Source organism: Capra hircus, chromosome 2 (genome assembly GCF_001704415.2).
Source record: "Capra hircus breed San Clemente chromosome 2, ASM170441v1, whole genome shotgun sequence".
Lineage (NCBI taxonomy): Eukaryota > Metazoa > Chordata > Mammalia > Artiodactyla > Bovidae > Capra > Capra hircus.
The window spans coordinates 31,675,574-31,695,428 of NC_030809.1; the positions used below are offsets into that span (position 1 = coordinate 31,675,574).

The window sequence follows — 19,855 nt, forward strand, 5'->3', positions numbered from 1 at the left end:
TAAAAATCTGCGTGACCTCATACGATGTTTTTTTTTAAATTAGAAAGGGATCCCTCAGGAATTTTTTTAAGTTCAGACTGTATTAGTCTGGATTCATCTGGTTTATACCCTCAGTGGCCACGAAGACCCAAGCTTCTCAGCAAAGATTCTATTTGTTGATGAACTCCAGAAAATTCTGAGTGAGGTTTGGTCAAACCATCCCAAGCTGGGGCTTCCCAGGTGGTTGGTTCAGTGGTAAAGAATCTGCCGGCCAGTGCAGGAAACACAGAAGACATAGGTTCAGTCCCTGGGTCAGGAAGATCCCCTGGAGGAAATGGCAACTTGCTCCAGTACTCTTGCCTAGAAAATCCCATGGACAGAGGAGCCTGGTGGGCTACGGTCCATAGGGTTGTAGAGCTGGACATGACTGAGCACACACGCACACCCAAAGCTGAGTCCATCTCCTTTTGCTTAGGGTTACTGACCCTGCAGGGGGCTGGGTGAGGGGGGAATGTCTGACAGATGCAATGCCTCTCTTCACAGCCCTTCATCCGTACATTAAATACCATCACCCAGTCCATCTTCACTACCTGGAAAAAAGCTATGCTACTACAATTTGTACATGATATAATTGCACTCAGCTATCCACTCTTCCTTTTGAAAACACCTGAAACCATATGGCATTACAGATATTTAATTGCAACACACGAGTTGCTAATATCTGTGTGGTTTATGCATAGTATATGTAGCTAGTATCTATGTACAAGTTCTCTGTGTAAGATTTAGGCTTAAATAAATAAATAAATACATAAATACAACTATATTCACAGTTTGGGATCTGAATGTATTTAAATTATTACTGTAAGCCAGAGACTCTTACTTGCCTACCAAAATAGCCATTCTTTCCTTGTCTCTTAAATTAGCAGAATCCAAATATTTAGAATACAGCTGCCCAGTCAAAAGACTACATTTTCCAGCCTCTTTTGCTCATGAGGTCATGTGACTAAGGCCTGGCCAATGAGACAGAAGAAGTGTTGAGAGGGACTCCTGGGAAACCTCCTTAGCTTAGGAAGAGTGTATGTGCTCTTCTCTGCCCTGTCCTCTGTTCTGTCTGAAACATGGATGGGATGACTGGAGATGTAGTCAGCACTGGTCGCTGAGGATAAAGGTGATGAGGGTTGGGAAATAAAAAGAAAGCCTGGAACTCTGATGATTTCATCCATTTCCCTGATGGTCTGCCTCCAGACTTCTGTATAAGAATAGACTTGTCTTGTTTAAACTACTGATATTTGGACTTCAATTATATTTGATATAAATCAAAATTAAGTGATACACACAAATTCTTACATTTGCTACACTGTAGCAACCCTGCTTCTTATATGTTTCATTCCATCACTATCTATTATCTTACTAGTGGATTTGGTCTTCCCTGAGCCTCCTTATTCTCCCTGTCACATTTAGTCACATACTAACCTGGGTTCCAGGCACCAGGAATACCTTCAAGGTCCTGAAGTGTTGCACACCTGAACTTCCTTGTCCCAGATAAAGGGTTATCTTAGGGTAAGGAACAAAGAAGAGTTTATCCATTAGATGGACTGCTGCTGCTGCTGCTAAGTCGCTTCAGTCGTGTCCGACTCTGTGCGACCCCACAGATGGCAGCCCACTAGGCTCCTCCGTCCCTGGGATTCTCCAGGCAAGAACACTGGAGTGGGTTGCCATTTCGTTCTCCAATGCATGAAAGTGAAAAGTGAAAGTGAAGTCGCTCAAGTTGTGCCCGACTCTTAGCGACCCCATGGACTGCAGCCTACCAGGCTCCTCCATCCCTGCGGTTTTCCAGGCAAGAGTACTGGAGTGGGGTGCCATTGCCTGGACTATTTGGGCACAAATTGCTTTTCTGTTTCCTGCCCTCCTGGAAACCAACAAGATGGTAGGACAGATAAGTGTGGGCTAAAATTTTCCAGAAGAACAGTGTACAGTGGGGAGAGAAGGAAAAATTTAAACAAGGAGTATTCTGGAATTGGAGGATGATAAACAGGCTACTAAGACCAGAGAATGAAGTAAGTCATTGGGAATTTAGACAGTGGATGTTTCTACCTCCTGGGTGGCATCCTTGTTGGACAGATTGCCTGAGATATTGTCTGATTCAAGCAACTCCACAATGCTATAGGGAGAACAGTCTTCCAGACCCAGCTTACTGCATAGCCAACCACAGAAGCCTTTCTCCATGTCCCGGGCAGCTTGCCACCAGGCTTCCCAGGACCATGAGAGCTGGACCACGGCCGCGTAGAGGCCCAGGGAAGAGGCCATGGCCATGATGAGCACTGGATAGAAGAGGATGAGGCAGGGGCAACAGGAGATCTTGTGCCAGAAGGTCCTCTCCTCGTTGTACACGAGAAAGATGTTGTACCAAGTGATGGTGCCATAGTAGAAAGAGACCACAAAGGAGAGGAGGAAAACCACAGGCAGGCAGACCAACGTCCAGAGGACCACGTGTGGCCCACGGTCTGCTCCCAGCTGGCAGGCCTTTCTGCATCCAGGCGTCGTTTCCCTTGACGATGCCTTGGGCTTAGTGAGTTCCTGCAGTTCCTTCTCTGTCAATGTGACATGGATGTCTACCATCTGCCCCTTTTTCTTTCCTCGGGTGATGGTCCCAGTTAATGTGACATAGCGGCTGTCCACAGGCACGTTCCACACACCTGCAGGGCACAAAGAGGCGAAAGTCAAGATCAGAAGAACAGACATTTCATCAGTGTTGGCCTCTGAGACTGGAGCCGAGTACAAGAAGGTCCTTTATTCTGGTCCCTGACACCATACGAAGTCAGTGATTTCACAGCAGATTCAATGAGTCTCCCTTGAGGGAAGGTTTAGTATTCCCATGATCAACTCTCCTGCCAGGGCCCTGCTAAGACTGTGAAGCAGGTTAAGCTTGTTTTTTATTATCTCTACTTCTCTGGCCTTCTATTATGTCTACAATATGGAAGGGAGTAAGAACTCTACCAAAGGTGCTTCTTCAGCATGATTGTATTTCTGGTTTGTAAGTGCTGTGAAAATACTGCAAAAAAGCAAAATGGCTGTCTGGGGAGGCCTTACAAATAGCTGTGAAAAGAAGAGAAGTGAAAAGCCAAGGAGAAAAGGAAAGATATAAGCATCTGAATGCAGAATTCCAAAGAATAGCAAGAAGAGATAAGAAAGCCTTTCTTTAGCGATCAATCCAAAGAAATAGAGGAAAACAACAGAATGGGAAAGACTAGAGATCTCTTCAAGAAAATTAGAGATACCAAGGGAACATTTCATGCAAAGATGGACTCGATAAAGGACAGAAATGGTATGGACCTCACAGAAGCGGAAGATATTAAGAAGAGGTGGCAAGAATACACAGAAGAACTGTACAAAAAAGATCTTCACAACCCGGATAATCATGATGGTGTGATCACTCATCTAGAGCCAGACATCCTAGAAGGTGAAGTCAAGTGGGCCTTAGAAAGCATCACTACGAACAAAGCTAGTGGAGGTGATAGAATTCCAGTTGAGCTCTTTCAAATCCTGAAAGATGATGCTGTGAAAGTGCTGCACTCAATATGCCCGCAAATTTGGAAAACTCAGCAGTGGCCACAGGACTGGAAAAGGGCAGTTTTCATTCCAATCCCAAAGAAAGGCAATGCCAAAGAATGCTCAAACTACCACACAATTGCACTCATCTCACACGCTAGTAAAGTAATGCTCAAAATTCTCCAAGCCAGGCTTCAGCAATACGTGAACCATGAACTTCCTGATGTTCAAGCTGGTTTTAGAAAAGGCAGAGGAACCAGAGATCAAATTGCCAACATCCGCTGGATCATGGAAAAAGCAAGAGAGTTCCAGAAAAAACATCTATTTCTGCTTTATTGACTATGCCAAAGCTTTTGACTGTGTGGATCACAATAAACTGTGCAATATTCTGAAAGAGATGGGCATACCAGACCACCTGACCTGCCTGTTGAGAAATCTATATGCAGGTCAGGAAGCAACAGTTACAACTGGACATGGGACAACAGACTGGTTCCAAATAGGAAAAGGAGTACATCAAGGCTGTATATTGTCACCCTGCTTATTTAACTTCTATGCAGAGTACATCATAAGAAACGCTGGACTGGAAGAAGCACAAGCTGGAATCAAGATTGCCAGAAATATCAAAAACCTCAGATATGCAGATGATACCACCCTTATGGCAGAAAGTGAAGAGGAACTAAAAAGCCTCTTGCTGAAAGTGAAAGAGGAGAATGAAAAAGTTGGCCTAAAGCTCAACATTCAGAAAATGAAGATCATGGCATCCGGTCTCATCACTTCATGGGAAATAGATGGGGAAACAGTGGAAACTGTGTCAGACTTTATTTTTGGGGGCTCCAAAATCACTGCAGATGGTGACTGCAGCCATGAAATTAAAAGACGCTTACTCCTTGGAAGAAAAGTTATGACCAACCTAGATAGTATATTCAAAAGCAGAGACATTGCTTTGCCGACTAAGCTCTGTCTAGTCAAGGCTATGGTTTTTCCAGTGGTCATGTATGGATGCGAGAGTTGGACTGTGAAGGCGGCTGAGCACCGAAGAACTGATGCTTTTGAAGTGTGGTGTTGGAGAAGATTCTTGAGAGTCCCTTGGACTGCAAGGAGATCCAACCTGTCCATTCTGAAGGAGATCAGCCCTGGGATTTCTTTGGAAGAAATGATGCTATAGCTGAAACTCTAGTACTTTGGCCACCTCATGCGAAGAGTTGACTCATTGGAAAAGACTTTGATGCTGGGAGGGATTGGTGGCAGGAGGAGAAGGGGACGACAGAGGATGAGATGGCTGGATGGCATCACCGACTCGATGGACGTGAATCTGAGTGAATTCTGGGAGTTGGTGATGGACAGGGAGGCCTGGTGTGCTGCGATTCATGGGGTCGCAAAGAGTCAGACACGACTGAGCGACTGAACTGAACTGAGTATCAGCTACTGTGTGTGAAGGTGGCACCGTGTATTCGTGTTATACTGATGGGCAGCCGACTCCTCTCCTTATTCCTACCCCCATACTTCTGAGAGAGGCCTCTTCATAAACTGGTCGACGTCCCAGCCTTCATATCCAAGTTGTGCACACACACAGGCACCACACATACACACATGCACACCGCATACACATTCCCCAGCACCAATGCTCCACCAGTACCACCACCATCCCCACCACCAGCAGCATCACTCCCACCCCCACCAAACAGCCACTCTCTGGCAGGCCTGGGAGTGAGGCTGCAGGTCGTGAAAGTAAAGCATCCATGGTCCTTAGTACGTGAAGGCTTTTGGTCGGCAGCTCCCCAAGGCCCTGTGGACTTCTAGCCCCTGGCTGGATGAGGGACAGAATGGGGCCACCTCAAGAGCAAATGTCCCTTCCTCTGAGAGGCTGTGCGGTCTAGCCCTCCCCCGCTTCCCTCACTTGGTCACCTTCCTCCCTGTCACGGAGGTTTACTGGCTTTGGACCCTGTACCACTGTCACCTTTTATTATCTTTTGAAATCATCTTTTGTTTGCTGAGTTGTTTGCTATCGGTCTTCGCCTGACTGGAAGGTAAATGGCATGAGAGCAGCGACTCGGCTCATCCCGTTCACCATGGGCATATGTCTTGGGGATGACCCATACACACAGATAGATCTACCACGTCCGTCTATTGCTGCATAATGACACTTAATATAGACGTCCTGCAGTCTCCTTAGCAGCAACAAACATTTTTATAACTGCTTCCTTATCCACATGGGCATGTGGTAGATACTGAGAATTTCTAGGACATAAGCTATGCATATTTTGAATTTAATAGATATTGACATATTTCCCAAAAGCAGATACCTTTTCCACATTAGGTATATGAGAGTATATCCATTTCTTCACATTGATGTTAATATCTTTTACCTAATATTTTTGCCATCCATATAGGAAGTGAATATTATATAGTGAAGGAAAATTATAATTCATGATGTTATAATTCACATTTTCCTGATTATTATGAACGTCAACTACATGTATTAAATAGTTAGCCTGGTTGGCTTTTATTACTAATTTTTGTGTATAAATTGGTCTCTTCTATTATACTAGGAATTTCAAAAAAAGTAGAGTTTTCCTCCATATTACCTAGAAGAGAACCACAATAAATGCTCAGTAAATACTGTTGACTTGTTGGATGAAGACTGCAACATCGTGAGAAGAAATGTATCAGTAAGCAGTAGGTCAGGTCTGGCTTCTGGAAGATCCTCACTGGGCCTCCTCCCTGTGGCTTTAAGCAGGTGACCCCAGAGAGACTCACCATCATCCACAGGACAGTCTAGGAAATCATCTCCCTCCTCCTCTTTAGGCTGATCCCCACCTTCTGACTCCCCAGGCTCCTCATCCAGTGTCTCACTCTCTGACAGGTAGATGATGATAGATTCTGGGCGGGACTCTTTCCTCTTCTTTTTCCTGCGCCCCATGGTGGATTCCCCATCGAGGACCAGAGCAGCCGCCATGGCTTTCCTCAGGGAGCTGTGGTGGGGGCTTGGGAGCTGACTCTGGCCTTCCCCCGGTGCTGGCTCTTCCATCCTCGTCTTCAAATCTAGCTGTTCCTTGTCAAGAGTTCAATCTCCCAGAGCAAACTCGTGACCCACAACATCACAGAGCTTCTTCCAGGGTGCTGCTGATGCAAAGGCGTTCCAGTGATGAGTTGCACTTGAAAGATAGGGAAACAAAGTCATCAACAGGGAACGAATAGAGATGGATAAGGGTTTAGGAAATGGTCCTCAACTTGGCAGACACCTTCCCCTCCATTTATTTCTCACAAAACTTTATTTCGAGAGTAATATGGACATATGTTTACAACAATGAATCGTGAATAAAATTTTATTTGTGTTGCTATATTTTGAGTTGCATGTATTATGTAAAACCCATCAATCTAGCTGGGGAATGCCAAGTATAAAGAAGTTGGGTGAAGAAGCCTTACAGACAGGTTAAGGACCATTCTTCCTTGCACCATAGATGGAGATTCCCATGGCTGGGACTAGCATTCCAGGCTTCTAGCTATTAAGCCAGACATTACAACCATACTCAAATGGTTGAATGCAACTTTGAGCAAGTAGTGCCACTCAACACTGGCACCACTTCACCAACCATGCCTTCCCTGGTATTCTATAAAGAAGACACTCATCTCCTAGTTTCTTGTTAGCCCAAGATCCCAGAATTGTTGGGGTCTGTTCTAGCACCTTTTGAAGACCAGTGGAAAGAATGCACACATTTCACTCTTTTCACTTTCTCTCCTCTTCTATTCTTCAGGTAAAAAGTGGGAGAGAGGAGAGTCTATACAACATCTTTTAAAGAAAAAACAGATCGGCCTGTGTTCTTGGCACATGAGTCATAAAGGGGAAAGTAGTGTTTTGAGTGCTATTGCTAAAGAGGTGCCAATTAGCAAGTATCCAGCTAGTGGCATTTAAAAAATTCTTCTTAACAAAATTGTTATTACATGGGGTTGGTGCAAAAGTAATTGAGGTTCAAAAGTAACTGCGGTTGACTTATGCAGGAGGTGCAAGAGATGTGGGTTTGATCCCTGGGTCAGGAAGATTCCCTGGAGAAAGAAATGGCAACCCACTCCAGGATTCTAGCCTGGAGAATTCCATGGACAGAGGAGTCTGGCAAGCTACAGTTCATGGGAACACAAAGAGTCGGACATGATTGAGCGACTATCACTTTCACTTTTTTTCACCAACCACAATTACTTTTTAACCTCTATTACTTTTGCACCAACAATTACTATTGCACCAACCTCAATTAATTTTGCATCAACTGCAATTACTATTACTTTTCTATCAATCACAATTACTTTTGAACTGCACTTACTTTTGCACCAACCACAATTACTTTTGCATTTCAATCACTTTGGCACCAAACGCAATTATTTTTGCAACCTAATATTATGGAAAGTTTCAAATATGTAAAAGGAGAAAATTTTTATTAGGGAAAGTGGCAAACCTTTACAGAAGCAAAAAGAATAATTTGAATGAAACTTCACTGTACCTCTCACCCAATTTCAACAATAAGCAAAATACCAGTAGCCAACTTTGTTTCATTTCCTCATATTATTTAAAAACATTAGATATCATTTCAGGAGTCACCACAGGTGGGGTTCAGTCCTTGGGTTAGGAAGATCCCCAGGCATAGGAAATGGCAACTTACTCGATTATTTTTGCCTAGAAGATTCCATGGACTGAGGATCCTGGCGGACTACAGTCCATGGGGCCACAAAGAGTCAGATAACGACTGAGCAACTGAACACACACACATGATATTGTGATTATCTTTTTTCAAAAAGAGAGTCCTTATACGTAAGAGATATATGCTGAAACAGTTACATCTGGTGGATCATCGAAAAAGCAAGAGAGTTCCAGAAAAGCATCTATTTCTGCTTTATTAAATATGCCAAAGCCTTTGACTGTGTGGATCACAATAAACTGTGGAAAATTCTCAAAGAGATGGTAATACCAGACCACCTGATCTGCCTCCTGAGAAACTTGTATGCAGGTCAAGAAGCAACAGTTAGAACTGGACATGGGACAACAGACTGGTTCCAAATTGAGAAAGGAGTACATCAAGGCTGTATATTGTCACCCTGCTTATTTAACTTATATGCAGAATACATCACGTGAAATGCCAGGCTGGATGAAGCACAAGCTGGAATCAAGATTACAGGGGAAAATATCAATAACCTCAGATATGCAGATGACACCACCCCTATAGTTAAAGCAAAGAAGAATTAAAGAGCCTCTTGATGAAAGTGAAAGAGGAGAGTGAAAAAGTTGGCTTAAAACTCAACATTCAGAAAACTTAAGATCATGGCATCTGGTCCCATCACTTCATGGCAAATAGAAGGAGAGACAATGGAAAAAGTGAAAGACTTTATTTTTGGGGGCTCCAAAATCACTGCATATAGTGACTGCAGCCATGAAATTAAAAGACGCTTGCTCCTTGGAAGAAAAGCTATGACCAATCTAGACAGCATATTAAAAAGCAGAGACATTACTTTGCCAACAAAGGTCCATCTAGTCAAAGCTATGGTTTTTCCAGTAGTCACGTATGGATGTGAGAGTTGGGTTATAAAGAAAGCTGAGCACCGAAGAATTGATATTTTAAACTGTTGGAGAACACTCTTGAGAGTTCCTTGGATTGCAAGGAGATCCAACCAGTCAATCCTAAAGGAAATCAGTCCTGAATATTCACTGGAAGACTGATGCTGATGCTGAAACTCTAATACTTTGGTCACCTAATTCGAAGAACTGACTCATTTGAAAAGACTCTGATGGTTGGAAAGACTGAAGGTGGGAGGAGAAGGGGACGACAGGATGAGATGGTTGGATGGCATCACTGACTCAACAGACATGAGTTTGAGTAAGCTCCAGGAGTTGGTGATGGACAGGGAGGCCTGGCGTGCTGCAGTCCATAGGGTCGCAGAGTTGGACACAACTGAGCGACTGAACTGAACTGAAGAGATAAAGCAAGAAAAAAATTCTCTTTTTCCAAGGTTTCAAATAATAGAAATAAGAGAAGAGACAGGATTCTGCTCTTTTTCCTGCATGGTAGGCTTCGCCCATCCACCACCACCCCTAGTCCAAAGATTATGAACGAATGTGAAACTGCAGACTGTTAACCTCAATCCACCATGAGCTCTGAATCCTCAGTCATTCTGAGGTAGGGGGAATAGGTTTTAAATCATATACTACTCAAACTCTGGAACTTAAAGCATAAACTACTGATTTTAAGCCATCTTTGAAAGAAATTCTCCAAGTAATTCTTAAATGCATCCACAACTTTTTCCCATCTTCGTTGGTACCACTGTGGTCTATGAGGCCATCATCTCTTACTACGGTTCTAAAAATGCTCCTTATCTTCTGGCTTCTATTCTTGCTGTCTTGCAATCAATTCTCCACTTAGCAGTTAGAAAGGTCTTTTAAAAACATACATAAAATCGGGCCATTTTCTGTTTAAAATCCTCCAGTGACTTCCCATTGGTATAAAATGAAATTTAAACTTGTCCTGTGGCCTAAAGACCTGTGGATCTGGCCCCTCTCTGTCCTGCCATCCTAGCCTACACCATCTCCTTCACATACTTCAATCAATCACTCTAGCTGCCTATGTACTCCTCCAGAGTTTTATTAAAAGAAAACCAATAGCTCTAAAGCAGTCAATAAACAACCAAATACTCACAAGACCACAAAATGAACTTATCTACCCAGGTATAGTGCCTTTGTAGGGCTGGGTCATCAGCACACGTCTGGTCATTACTCCCATCCAATCAGTCAGTCACTTGGTCACTAAACCCACCTCGACAGTGGTGGAACACTGGTGCTTCATGGATTTCTTACCATTGGGCATGATTTTCCTGGAGTCTGTTCACAGTTCTTTGCTGCCAGGTAGTCACTGAAGCAGAACTGATCCAGTGCTTTCTCTAAACCCATCCAGATCCTCAGCAGAACCTCTGGACTTGGTGGGTGGGAGAGGCCACTAAGCTTTGAAGGCTCTGCTCTTAGATTAACTGCAGGGAAGCAAGTAACATACATGGATGAAGTGTGGCTGGAAAAAAGCTAACAAGTGCCAATGATACCAAGACTTAGCATCTGGACACAAGGAGTGGTGGGGGCTATGGAAAATATAAGAGCTCAGGTCTAATCTGAAATAGGAAGTTACTGTTCTCTTCTTCCCACCAAGCCCAGTATTCAGCCAACTGCTTTCACAGACAAGTTCAGGTCCATTTAGTAGGAGTTGTCTGAAATTGCATGTGGAAGTTCGTGATTTTAATTGTTGCAATTAGTCTAAATTTAAGTAAATTACCATGGGGACAAACAACCAAAGCAAATCATAAACAGGCTGCCATTTTGCCATCTCTGATTTATAAAGCTTCCAAATTAGGGTGCTCTCCTCCACTGGTTTAATTAAGTATAATCAGGAATTGACTTTTTGTACCTTCACTGAAATTACACATCTTCCTTCTCCAAGGAACCTGAACGGGGGCCAGGTGGGTAAAGTATCATCATTTTCAAGTTCATTTATGACTATTTCTTATTGGAAAAGATCCTGATGCTGGGAAATATTGAAGGCAAAAGAAGAGGGTGGTAAAAGAAGAGATGGTTGGATAGCGTCACCAATTCAATGGACATGAACTTGGGCAAACTCTGGGAGATAGTGAGGGACAGGGAGACCTGGCATGCTACAGTCCGTGGGATGGCAAAGAGTGAGACACGACTTAGCAACTGAACAACAACAAAAACAACAGTGAACTGTGCCTTGCTACAGCCTGCTGTTCTTCCAGTTTTCTTACCTGTGGATCTGTCAAAGAGCTATGTGTCACCTGTCTGGGGTGACCAAACTCTCTGGTTAGCATCTCGCCTTAACACCATTAGATGTACTAGGCCAACTAAGAGATGAAATGTTTACCATTTCACCACTGAAAATGACTAGTAGGCCCTCCCAGAGAGATACGCTCACAAATGTAAAAATGGAAGGAAATTTGGTTCAGATGAGTGTCAAGTGATTGGAAAATGACGGAGAAGCAACTTAGAAAATGTAGTCTCCCACCCGTTGCTGTGATTGGATGTGAGCACAGTTAGCCTATAGCCTTTTCCTTTGTGGTCCTGTGAGCACCATTTCTCTTGTCTCCTGGTCCTGAAAGGCTTTCACACTGAGGCTAGTTCATCACCTGAGAAGCATATGTGTAGAGGAAATAGCTCCTGGTAATGAAGCTAGTTGGTTATAAGCAGCCTGAGCATCTTTTCACTGTAAGAGCTATAAGATATGATCTTTACTGTCTGATCTTTCATTTGCTTATTGTTTTACTTCTTATGGCACACATGCCCCTTCCATCCTCAACTCCCAACCTATCCTAAAACATAAACGCTCTCAGTACACCTAACCATCTTGTCCATTGTACTATATCTTTCATGTCTGGAACAGTATCTGGCACATGAAAGGTGTTCAATAAATATTGGATGGATATTGTGAACTGGCTTCCCTGGTGGCTCAGATGGTAAAGAATCTGCCTGCAATGCAGGACACCCAGGTTTGATCCTTGGGTTGGGAAGATCACCTGGAGAAGGAAATGGATACCCACTCCAGTATTCTTGCCTGGAGAATTCCATAGACAGAGGAGCCTGGTGGCTACAGTCCATGGATCACAAAGAGTCGGACATGACCTGAGCAACTAACACATTTTAAGAATCTTACTTATAGAAGTTGGCTCTGGACTGCTTTTACATCAAGGCAGGGCAGAGCTAGATATGCCCCACTAATACTCCTTCAGCACTGAGACTCTGTCTCAGTGTTGAGAATCCCACAGGCCCCTGTCAGTCTGAGCCAGCAGCTGCTTTGTGGAGGGGAGAGAATGAAGATACTAGGCAGATGGGGTGGGGGGGGGGAGTGGGAAGATGGATGACTAGCAAGAGAATCTCAGAAGATGAACGGAGAGAGTGCTAACAGGCTATGACAAAGCTGGAGGGTGGGAGGATCATGGCCATGGTGAAGCCTTTTTCCCCAGGACAAAGAGGGCAGTGATGCAGAGCACCAGGCGGTCTTTGATTCAGCCAAAGGAGCAGTCAATGCAGCAGGGTGTGGATGCCCTGAGAAAAGAGGGCTCAATCCGAGTTAAAACCTGGAAACAAAGAGCCTCCCAAAGGCAGAGCTGTTGCTGGGTCTCCAGGCCTGTTGGGGGTTTGTGGACATTCAAACACTGACTGAAGTCAGAGGCAGGGGCAGAGAGGACAGGTCTTTTTTTTTTTAACTTCCCAAAGTGAAATCTATCTAGAAACACTTGATCATGGAACAAAGGAATTATTTTTATGGGTTTTATTTATTTTTGCTTCTTTCTTTTTTTAATTAAAGGATAACTGCTTTACAGAATTTTGTGGTTCTCTGTCAAACATCAACAAGAATCAGCCATAGGTACACTCATGCCTCTCTCTCCCGAACCTCCTTCCCATCTCCCTCCTCAACCCACCCCTCTAGTTTGTTACAGAGCCCCCAGTTTGAGTTCCCCATAGAGCAAATTCCCATTGGCTATCTATTTCACATATGGTAGTGTAAGTTTCCATGTTATTCTCTAGAACAGGTCTTTTTAAAAAAAGATCTCTCAAAAAGATTCCACATCTCCCTAAATCATAGCCTCTCTTTGGACTGAAAAAGAGCTTTCTGTCTGCTCATAGTGCAACTTCCTTGAGCCTGCAAAATGGCTTCTGGTCATCCTGAGCAAGCAAAACTGGCTTGAAGCCTGCCCAGTCAGTCACTTTTTCACTGGAGGACCACAGAATGCCTCTCGGAGGCCACTGAGCCGCCACACACAGAGTGGCTGCAGTACAGCCAGGTCCATGCAGAACCACCCTGGCGGAGCTCCATGAATCCAGGAGCCAGGCCAGGTCACAAACCACATTTAATCACATCTTCAATCAAAGTTATCATTGAAAGAAGGCCTCAAATTTTCTGGAATAAGAAACCTCTCAGAACTGAGAGGTGACCAGTAGAAGTGGTCCCTCCATAAACTAATCAGCAAATGAGAGGCGGAAGAGGTATCTTCCCTTCTTTAAGGAGCATAGCTTGGAATCTGTCAGCAACAAAGATAGGGAGTAAGTTCTTCTCAAAAGAGGTCAGAGGAGGGCAGGGGGATGGAAGAACAGGGAGGAAGTGATGTCTGATTCCACTCTCAACCAGATCCATTTCCAATTCACTCTGAATAATTCGGTGGTGGATCCAACAAAAGAATGATGCATTTGTTTGCTTTTACATTACTTTAATACCTTGCAGGAGGAAATACAGTATTCTTGTTAGGGGAACCACTGACTGAAACTGCCCACCCTGGCTAGGCACAATAGTACCACTTGCATGAGTTACCTTACAACAGGAGATCCTGGTAAGGAATGTGGAACTAACAAGCTATTGCCCACCAGAAAAATTTGGGAAAGGTCAAAAGGAGAGAGGAAATGCCAGGCAACATGCCTTACCAACCTCCCAGATTCCTTCTTGCTGGAATCCATCTTGGCTAAGTGATGCGCAAGCCACCAGGAAGGACCCTGAACCAGAATGGCCAAAGACAAACCAGAAACTAACCCTGCTAGCATAAAACCCAAGACTGAGAGCCACTTGGCAGAGCAGATCTCCTGGGTTCCTGACCCTGCAGCTACCCCCACCCCCGCGCCTGGATGTCCCCTACCAATAGTCTCTTGCTTTGTCAGCATGTGTGTCTCCTTGGACAATACTTTTGTGAGTGTTAGACAAGAGTCCACTCTCAAGCCCTGGAGGGTCCCCCCTCCTACAGACTTAGAAACAGCATCCTGCATGGACGATTAGGATCACAGCACCTGCCATAGTGCCTAGATCTGCCACTTTCTTAGGCAAAGTCTCCTGAGGCTAGTGTAATTGCACTCTGGTGGGCAGACAGCACAAAGCAAGATGGAGAATTTGAACAGGGAATCACTGTTAATGGGCACCAAAACGCGGATGAGAAATCTCCCCCATCCTCAATAGGCGGGCTCCCCTGCATAAGAAATGAACTAGAGGGTACGATCTCAAACACACACCTACAGACGCCTTCTTGCAGGAAGCATACACCTTTCAAAAAAAAAAAAAAAGATCTTCTTTTGGACTCATCAATTTTATGCAGCCCAGCTGAAATGGATCAAACCGCAAATCAAACCTCAAAGAGTCCTTCTTCCCTTCATTTCTGGGTGAGGAGAGGTAGATAAGGTGGAGGCGGGATTGTGTCTTTTAAAAATCATTTATTATCTTGGTCTCTGGATAATTACAATTGTATTCCGCCCCCTCCCCCTTTTGTTTCCATCCCTTCCGGAGGATGAAGCAGGATTTTCTCCCCCTCGGCTAAGGCTGCCCTTTTCCTTTCCAGCCAGCTGCACAAAGCAGCTGGAGCCAGAGCATCGCTCTCGACACCACGCCCTCCACGGGAGGGCGGAGCAAGGCTCCCGAGCTGCAGCCTCTTTTCCCAGATGCACTGGAGATTTAATTTTAATTAAAACCGTGAGAGGTATACCACTGAGGATTAAAATTTTCAAAATAGAGCACAGCGCCACTTCTTCCCTTCCCCAACAGCATCGAAATAAAACACACACACAAGGAACAAGGAGTCTCACCTACATGTGCTGGGGACCTGGGCAGGCGGAGAGCGCTGAGCGTCAGGATGCAGCCGCTGGGGAACTGTTCTGCACTGGAGAGACGGAGAGCCACTGCGGCGGGCGTGCCAGGTTGGTGATTGGGGTGGGGCGGGGTGACGGAGAGGGGCGGGGCGACGCGGGCCACCGAGCGTGTTCGGGGCGGGGCCCTGGAGGTCACGTGGGCGTGACCGCGGTGGCTTAGCTTGCCCTGCTCTCCATTGCTCAAACGCGTTACGGCCATGAATTGTTGGGTTAAGGGCAAAAGCTGCTTAGCACCAGGCTTGCTGCAGCACCAGGTGGCCATCGTCACCGGTGGGGGCACGGGCATCGGGAAGGCCATCGTGAACGAGCTCCTGCATCTGGGTGCGTGAGCAGGTCCCTGGGCTAGGGTATCCAGAGGGAGGGGTCCTCGGAGGCTTGTTTAATCGGGAGCGGGTGGGGCAGGGGGCTGGGGGCCGGGGCGGTCGGGAGCCAGCGGATGGTAGCGGATGGAGAGCGTTGCGTTGCAAAGGAAGTGTAGCTGTGGGTGAAATTAGAACCGCGAGCGCGAGTGGGGAGAGAATTCTTTCTAAAAAGTTATGGACAAGCATTGGAGGGACTATTTGTAAACTAAACGGAAATTTTCGAGCCAAAGATACAGTGCCCGAGGTGGGGATTAAGGAAATGTGTGGAAGCTTGCTATGGAATTAATTATGAAACTATTATCACTATTATGTAATTATGGAGTCGTTATGGTCAATTAATTATTCATATGGAATTGGTTATGTATTTTGAATTAATTCTAGGGAATTTCCTGACGGTCCAGTGGTTAGGACTCAGCGCTTTCACTGCAGTGGGCCCAGGTTCAATACGTGGTCAGGGTACTAATATCCCGCAAACCATGCAGCTGTGGCCAAAAAACCCCCTGTTTTTTTCATTCTATTTATTGCCTGATGAATGATTAGGAAATTTGGAAAGACTACTGGAAAAGTTTTTAACATGTGAAGGGGCTCCTGTCATATAATCTTGAATCTCTTAATATTTACCTTGACTTTGGAGTTAAGTGGGCTTCCCTGGTGGCTCAGAGGTTAAAGCATCTGCCTGCAATGTGGGAGACCTGGGTTCGGTCCCTGGGTTGGGAAGATCCCCTGGAGAAGGAAATGGCAACACACTCCAGTATTCTTGTCTGGTGAATCCCATGGACGAAGGAGCCTGATGGGCTACAGTCCACGGGGTTGCAAAGAGTCAGACAGGAGTGAGCCACTTCACTTCACTTTTGGAGTTAAGTAGGTGGTAATGGCCATGAAGTTTCACCACGGTCAGATTACGAAATGCTAATCCCGAATCAGGGACAAGCACATATATGTGTAGAAGAGTGTAATGTTCAGTAGTGAGACGTGATAAGGGAAATGAATAAATCAGTAACAATGAAATATGCTGCGATTTAAATACCTTGCTATTGAAGAATTTATGTTGTCAAGTGCATATCATATAATTTAAAAAGTAGGATTCTAAACAAAATACAGCATTCCAATTTAATTGTTAATGAAAGATGTATATGTAGGAAAGACTGGAAAGAAGTTTACAACATTGTTAATCAGCAACTGCTTTTTCTGGAAATGATTTGAATGATGAGTGGTTAAGTTGTATTCATTTTTGAGATCTTTTTAATGAACACGTAAATTGTCTTTGCTTCCCATATGTTTCTAATGCTCGGCACATAGTATGAGCTTAAAAAAATGAAAAAATAATCTTAATAAGAAAAAACAAGGGAAATTAGCATTTCTTAAAAGTCCATCTAGTCAGGGCTATGGTTTTTCCAGTAGTCATGTATGGATGTGAGAGTTGGACTATAAAGAAAGCTGAGTACCAAAGAACTGATGCTTTTGAACTGTGGTGTTGGAGAAGACTCTTGAGAGTCCCTTTGTAGGAGGAAACAGACAGAACAGGCTCCGTCTTGAAAGCAGGACTCCATCTTGGCCTGGACTGTGGACTTTGAGCTATATGCCCAGTATCTATGGAAATGACATACCAACTGGAAAACCAGACCTCCTGGATGGAAGAACCCCAGGACTCATACCTAGACTCTCCATTGCCTAAAAGAATACCCTAATTATCTGTGTAACCAGATAGAATCATAAATTCTATTACGCTTATTGGGGTATGACCACAGGCCTATTGATAATTGTCCACTGTTAACTACCTAGGCTTAAGGCATATGAATCATGGGTTAACTTTGATTGCATCTTTCTCTTCCTTTGTTCAGACTAGTTTCAGGGAATTTGGGGAGGTGGGTTTGGGCACGTACACTTAGGGTATATAAGGTTTTCACAAAAACTGGTTGGGGTCCTTGGCTAAGAGGAGACTCTGCCTTGGGCCCTCTGGTATAATAAACTGCACTTCACTATCTGCATCGTCCTTCTGAGTTTGTTTCCAGAACGCGTGGCTACAACATTTGGTGCCTTGGCTGGGAAACTCCTCACTTTGAGGAGGCAGGTCTCATTTGAGGCCACCCCGAGTCTTTGTGGCTTGAATCTCCTATAGGGGGGAAGGTGCCTTGCCCCTCTGGAGGAATTCAGCCTTTCAATGCCTGGTTTCTTCGCTTTGGCAGGTAGTGAATGGCAGCAAGGGAACTGAGCACTCAGATGAGGAGGAACCTCCCCGTCAGGGTGGAAGAGGGGGCCTGATCACCCCCCTGGGAGGGACTAGGAGCTGGGACCCACAGGAGCCTGGAATTGACAGGCGGCAATTGCTTGGTACACAGGTTGACAAGCATGTTAGGGCGTAGGAAGGAAATTTGTGAATGTCATTTAGGAGGAGGTGTCCATGCTGTCTTAGGGAAAATTATTAGCAAGCAATCGCCAGGGGATTGTTAGAAGAAACTTGGTCTTTGTGTGCTCATGTTCTGCCCTCCCCAAGGAGGTGTCCCATCTGCTGTGAAACTCTTGACCCCCTCAGAATTGTCAGGCTAGAAAGTGGAGTATACGTAAGTGAATACAAATTGGCTTTTCTGAAGATGGCCTGGAATGTGAGATATTTAACCCATCTGTTTTCATCCACACCTGATCAAACCCACCAATGCAGAACAATTTTTAAAAGTTAAGTGAGAAACAGTCTTGGACCACGTGGTGTTCTAGTTTGGCCATGCCAACTGGCAGGTGAAGACACACCGATCCCCCTTCTCCTTCTGGGATCTAACAGATAAGGCTCTTCTCACCCCAGTCAAGAAGGAGACGGAATGGCAATATAAGTGTTTCATTGAGTGGAAATATCAGAAGTACATAGGGTACCGAGAACTTTGTAGACAGAACAAAAAGGAAAAGTAGAAGAAGGTCTGAGAAGGTAAGCAAGATGGGGGGAAGTGAATCTAAGCCAACTGTATTGGAGTGCATGATTGCCAGAGTTCAGCTCCAGCAGCCAGGGATTCAACCTGAAGGGGTGAGCGGTGTCGGTGAGAAACTGAGGCAGCCTCTCACTTTTTTTTGGACTGCCTGTTTATTTCAAGCTTATGATTCTCTTTTATACTTTTACAAAAGCATTACGTCAGAGGTTTGATGTTTTTAGTTGCCATAGACCCAGATTTATTTTTCTCCAAAAATCATTGTTGCCCCTCAAAAGGAGTTCCTTCCTCAGCGATTCTCTTATCTATTTTTTCTCGTATGTCCTTGTGAATACACTGTAACTCATGCTAATGTCTGGGCAGCATACCACGTTCCTCAGTTTAATTCTTATCTTTCTAAGTCCTGTTTGCCCCTAGTATCCTAAGCTCAGTTTCTAAGAAAGGGCTTCTAGCTATAAATATCTCTAAAGTCACTAATCTCTATAAGCTATAGTAGAATATGCTAACATTACAGCATCCCTTAAATCTTTAGCTTCTAACTATTTTAATTATTCCTAAGCCCTAAATTCAGCAAACGCCTTTGCCATAAACACTTTCCTCACAAATAGGCTTCAGATAGCAATCTCTCCCATGGTCTCAAGCCTCTGTGCTCACTCTGGAACACTCTTTTGTAAAAGTTCTTGAGCAAATGTCAATGATTAACTTTATTCTTTGAGCACAGCTGCAGAAGGCTTTATGCCTTCTCAAGCTCCTCTCAAAAACAATAAGCACCTTCATATTCTCTTCAGTCAACTTAGCTGAGGAAAGGAAAAAACAAGTCAGAATCACAAAGCCTAACTCCTTTATTCTGGGTCCATGCCTACGGAACAAAGGGAGGGGGTTTAGGGCCGTGCCTCCATTTTGTCAGTAATGCCTAACATGTCTCCCGACACATGATTAAAAATTTAAAGAAGGGATTTGGAGGAGACTATGGGGTGAAGTTGACACCTGACCGCCTCCACAGACTCTGAGGTCGAAGTCCCCTATGGGAGTATGATGCTACCAGAGGACACCATGAACTTAAAAGTAGTGGAAGCAGTCTATACAGTAGTCACAGGAGAGCCAGGACATCTGGATCAATATCCATATACTGACTCATGGCTAGGGTTAGCTCAAGACCCTCCTACTTGGACAAGCTTGTGTATCCAAAAGGGAAATAAAAAAATATTAATGGCACAAAAATTGACTGATGATAGAAAAGGAAATTCTACAGGATTTGGGCAGGGCTGACCTTCCCCTCCCCCATAGTGGATAATGATGCATCCGCTGCCCAGTGCTCTACCAGGACCGGAGGCCGCCTTAATGCCTGATCCAGGGCCAGGTGAAGTCCTGCAGCAGCCGCTGCTCCT

At 44.6% G+C, this 19,855-nt stretch overlaps 2 protein-coding genes across 3 annotated transcripts in view; one reads left to right on the forward strand and one right to left on the reverse strand.

The window, feature by feature from the left end:
* TMEM169 (transmembrane protein 169) lies at positions 1,784-15,232 on the reverse strand. Of its 2 annotated transcripts, none has more exons than XM_005676516.3 (3): positions 15,132-15,232; positions 6,286-6,683; positions 1,784-2,675 (listed from the first exon to the last, which is right to left on the reverse strand). In XM_005676516.3, the coding sequence occupies exons 2-3, from the start codon at positions 6,554-6,556 to the stop codon at positions 2,053-2,055; spliced, it is 894 nt and encodes a 297-aa protein (XP_005676573.2). In that variant the 5' UTR covers positions 6,557-6,683; positions 15,132-15,232; the 3' UTR covers positions 1,784-2,052. The 2 variants fall into 2 exon arrangements, with proteins under 2 accessions (XP_005676573.2, XP_005676572.2); XM_005676515.3 differs by having other exon boundaries at positions 15,128-15,232.
* PECR (peroxisomal trans-2-enoyl-CoA reductase) overlaps positions 15,319-19,855 on the forward strand; it is a 50,428-nt gene continuing 45,891 nt past the window's right edge. Inside the window, exon 1 of the mRNA XM_018059757.1 lies at positions 15,319-15,511. Within this exon, the coding sequence (XP_017915246.1) occupies positions 15,388-15,511 (124 nt within the window). The 5' untranslated portion in view covers positions 15,319-15,387. The remainder of the gene's footprint in view (positions 15,512-19,855) is intronic.

Excerpts from the sequence above, each read along its gene's own strand:
- TMEM169 (XM_005676516.3), bottom strand. The coding sequence starts at position 6,556 with ATGGAAGAGCCAGCACCGGGGGAAGGCCAGAGTCAGCTCCCAAGCCCC. Across the intron at positions 2,676-6,285 it reads AGACTGTCCTGTGGATGATG|GTGTGTGGAACGTGCCTGTG; the intron begins GTGAGTCTCTCT and ends TGTGCCCTGCAG.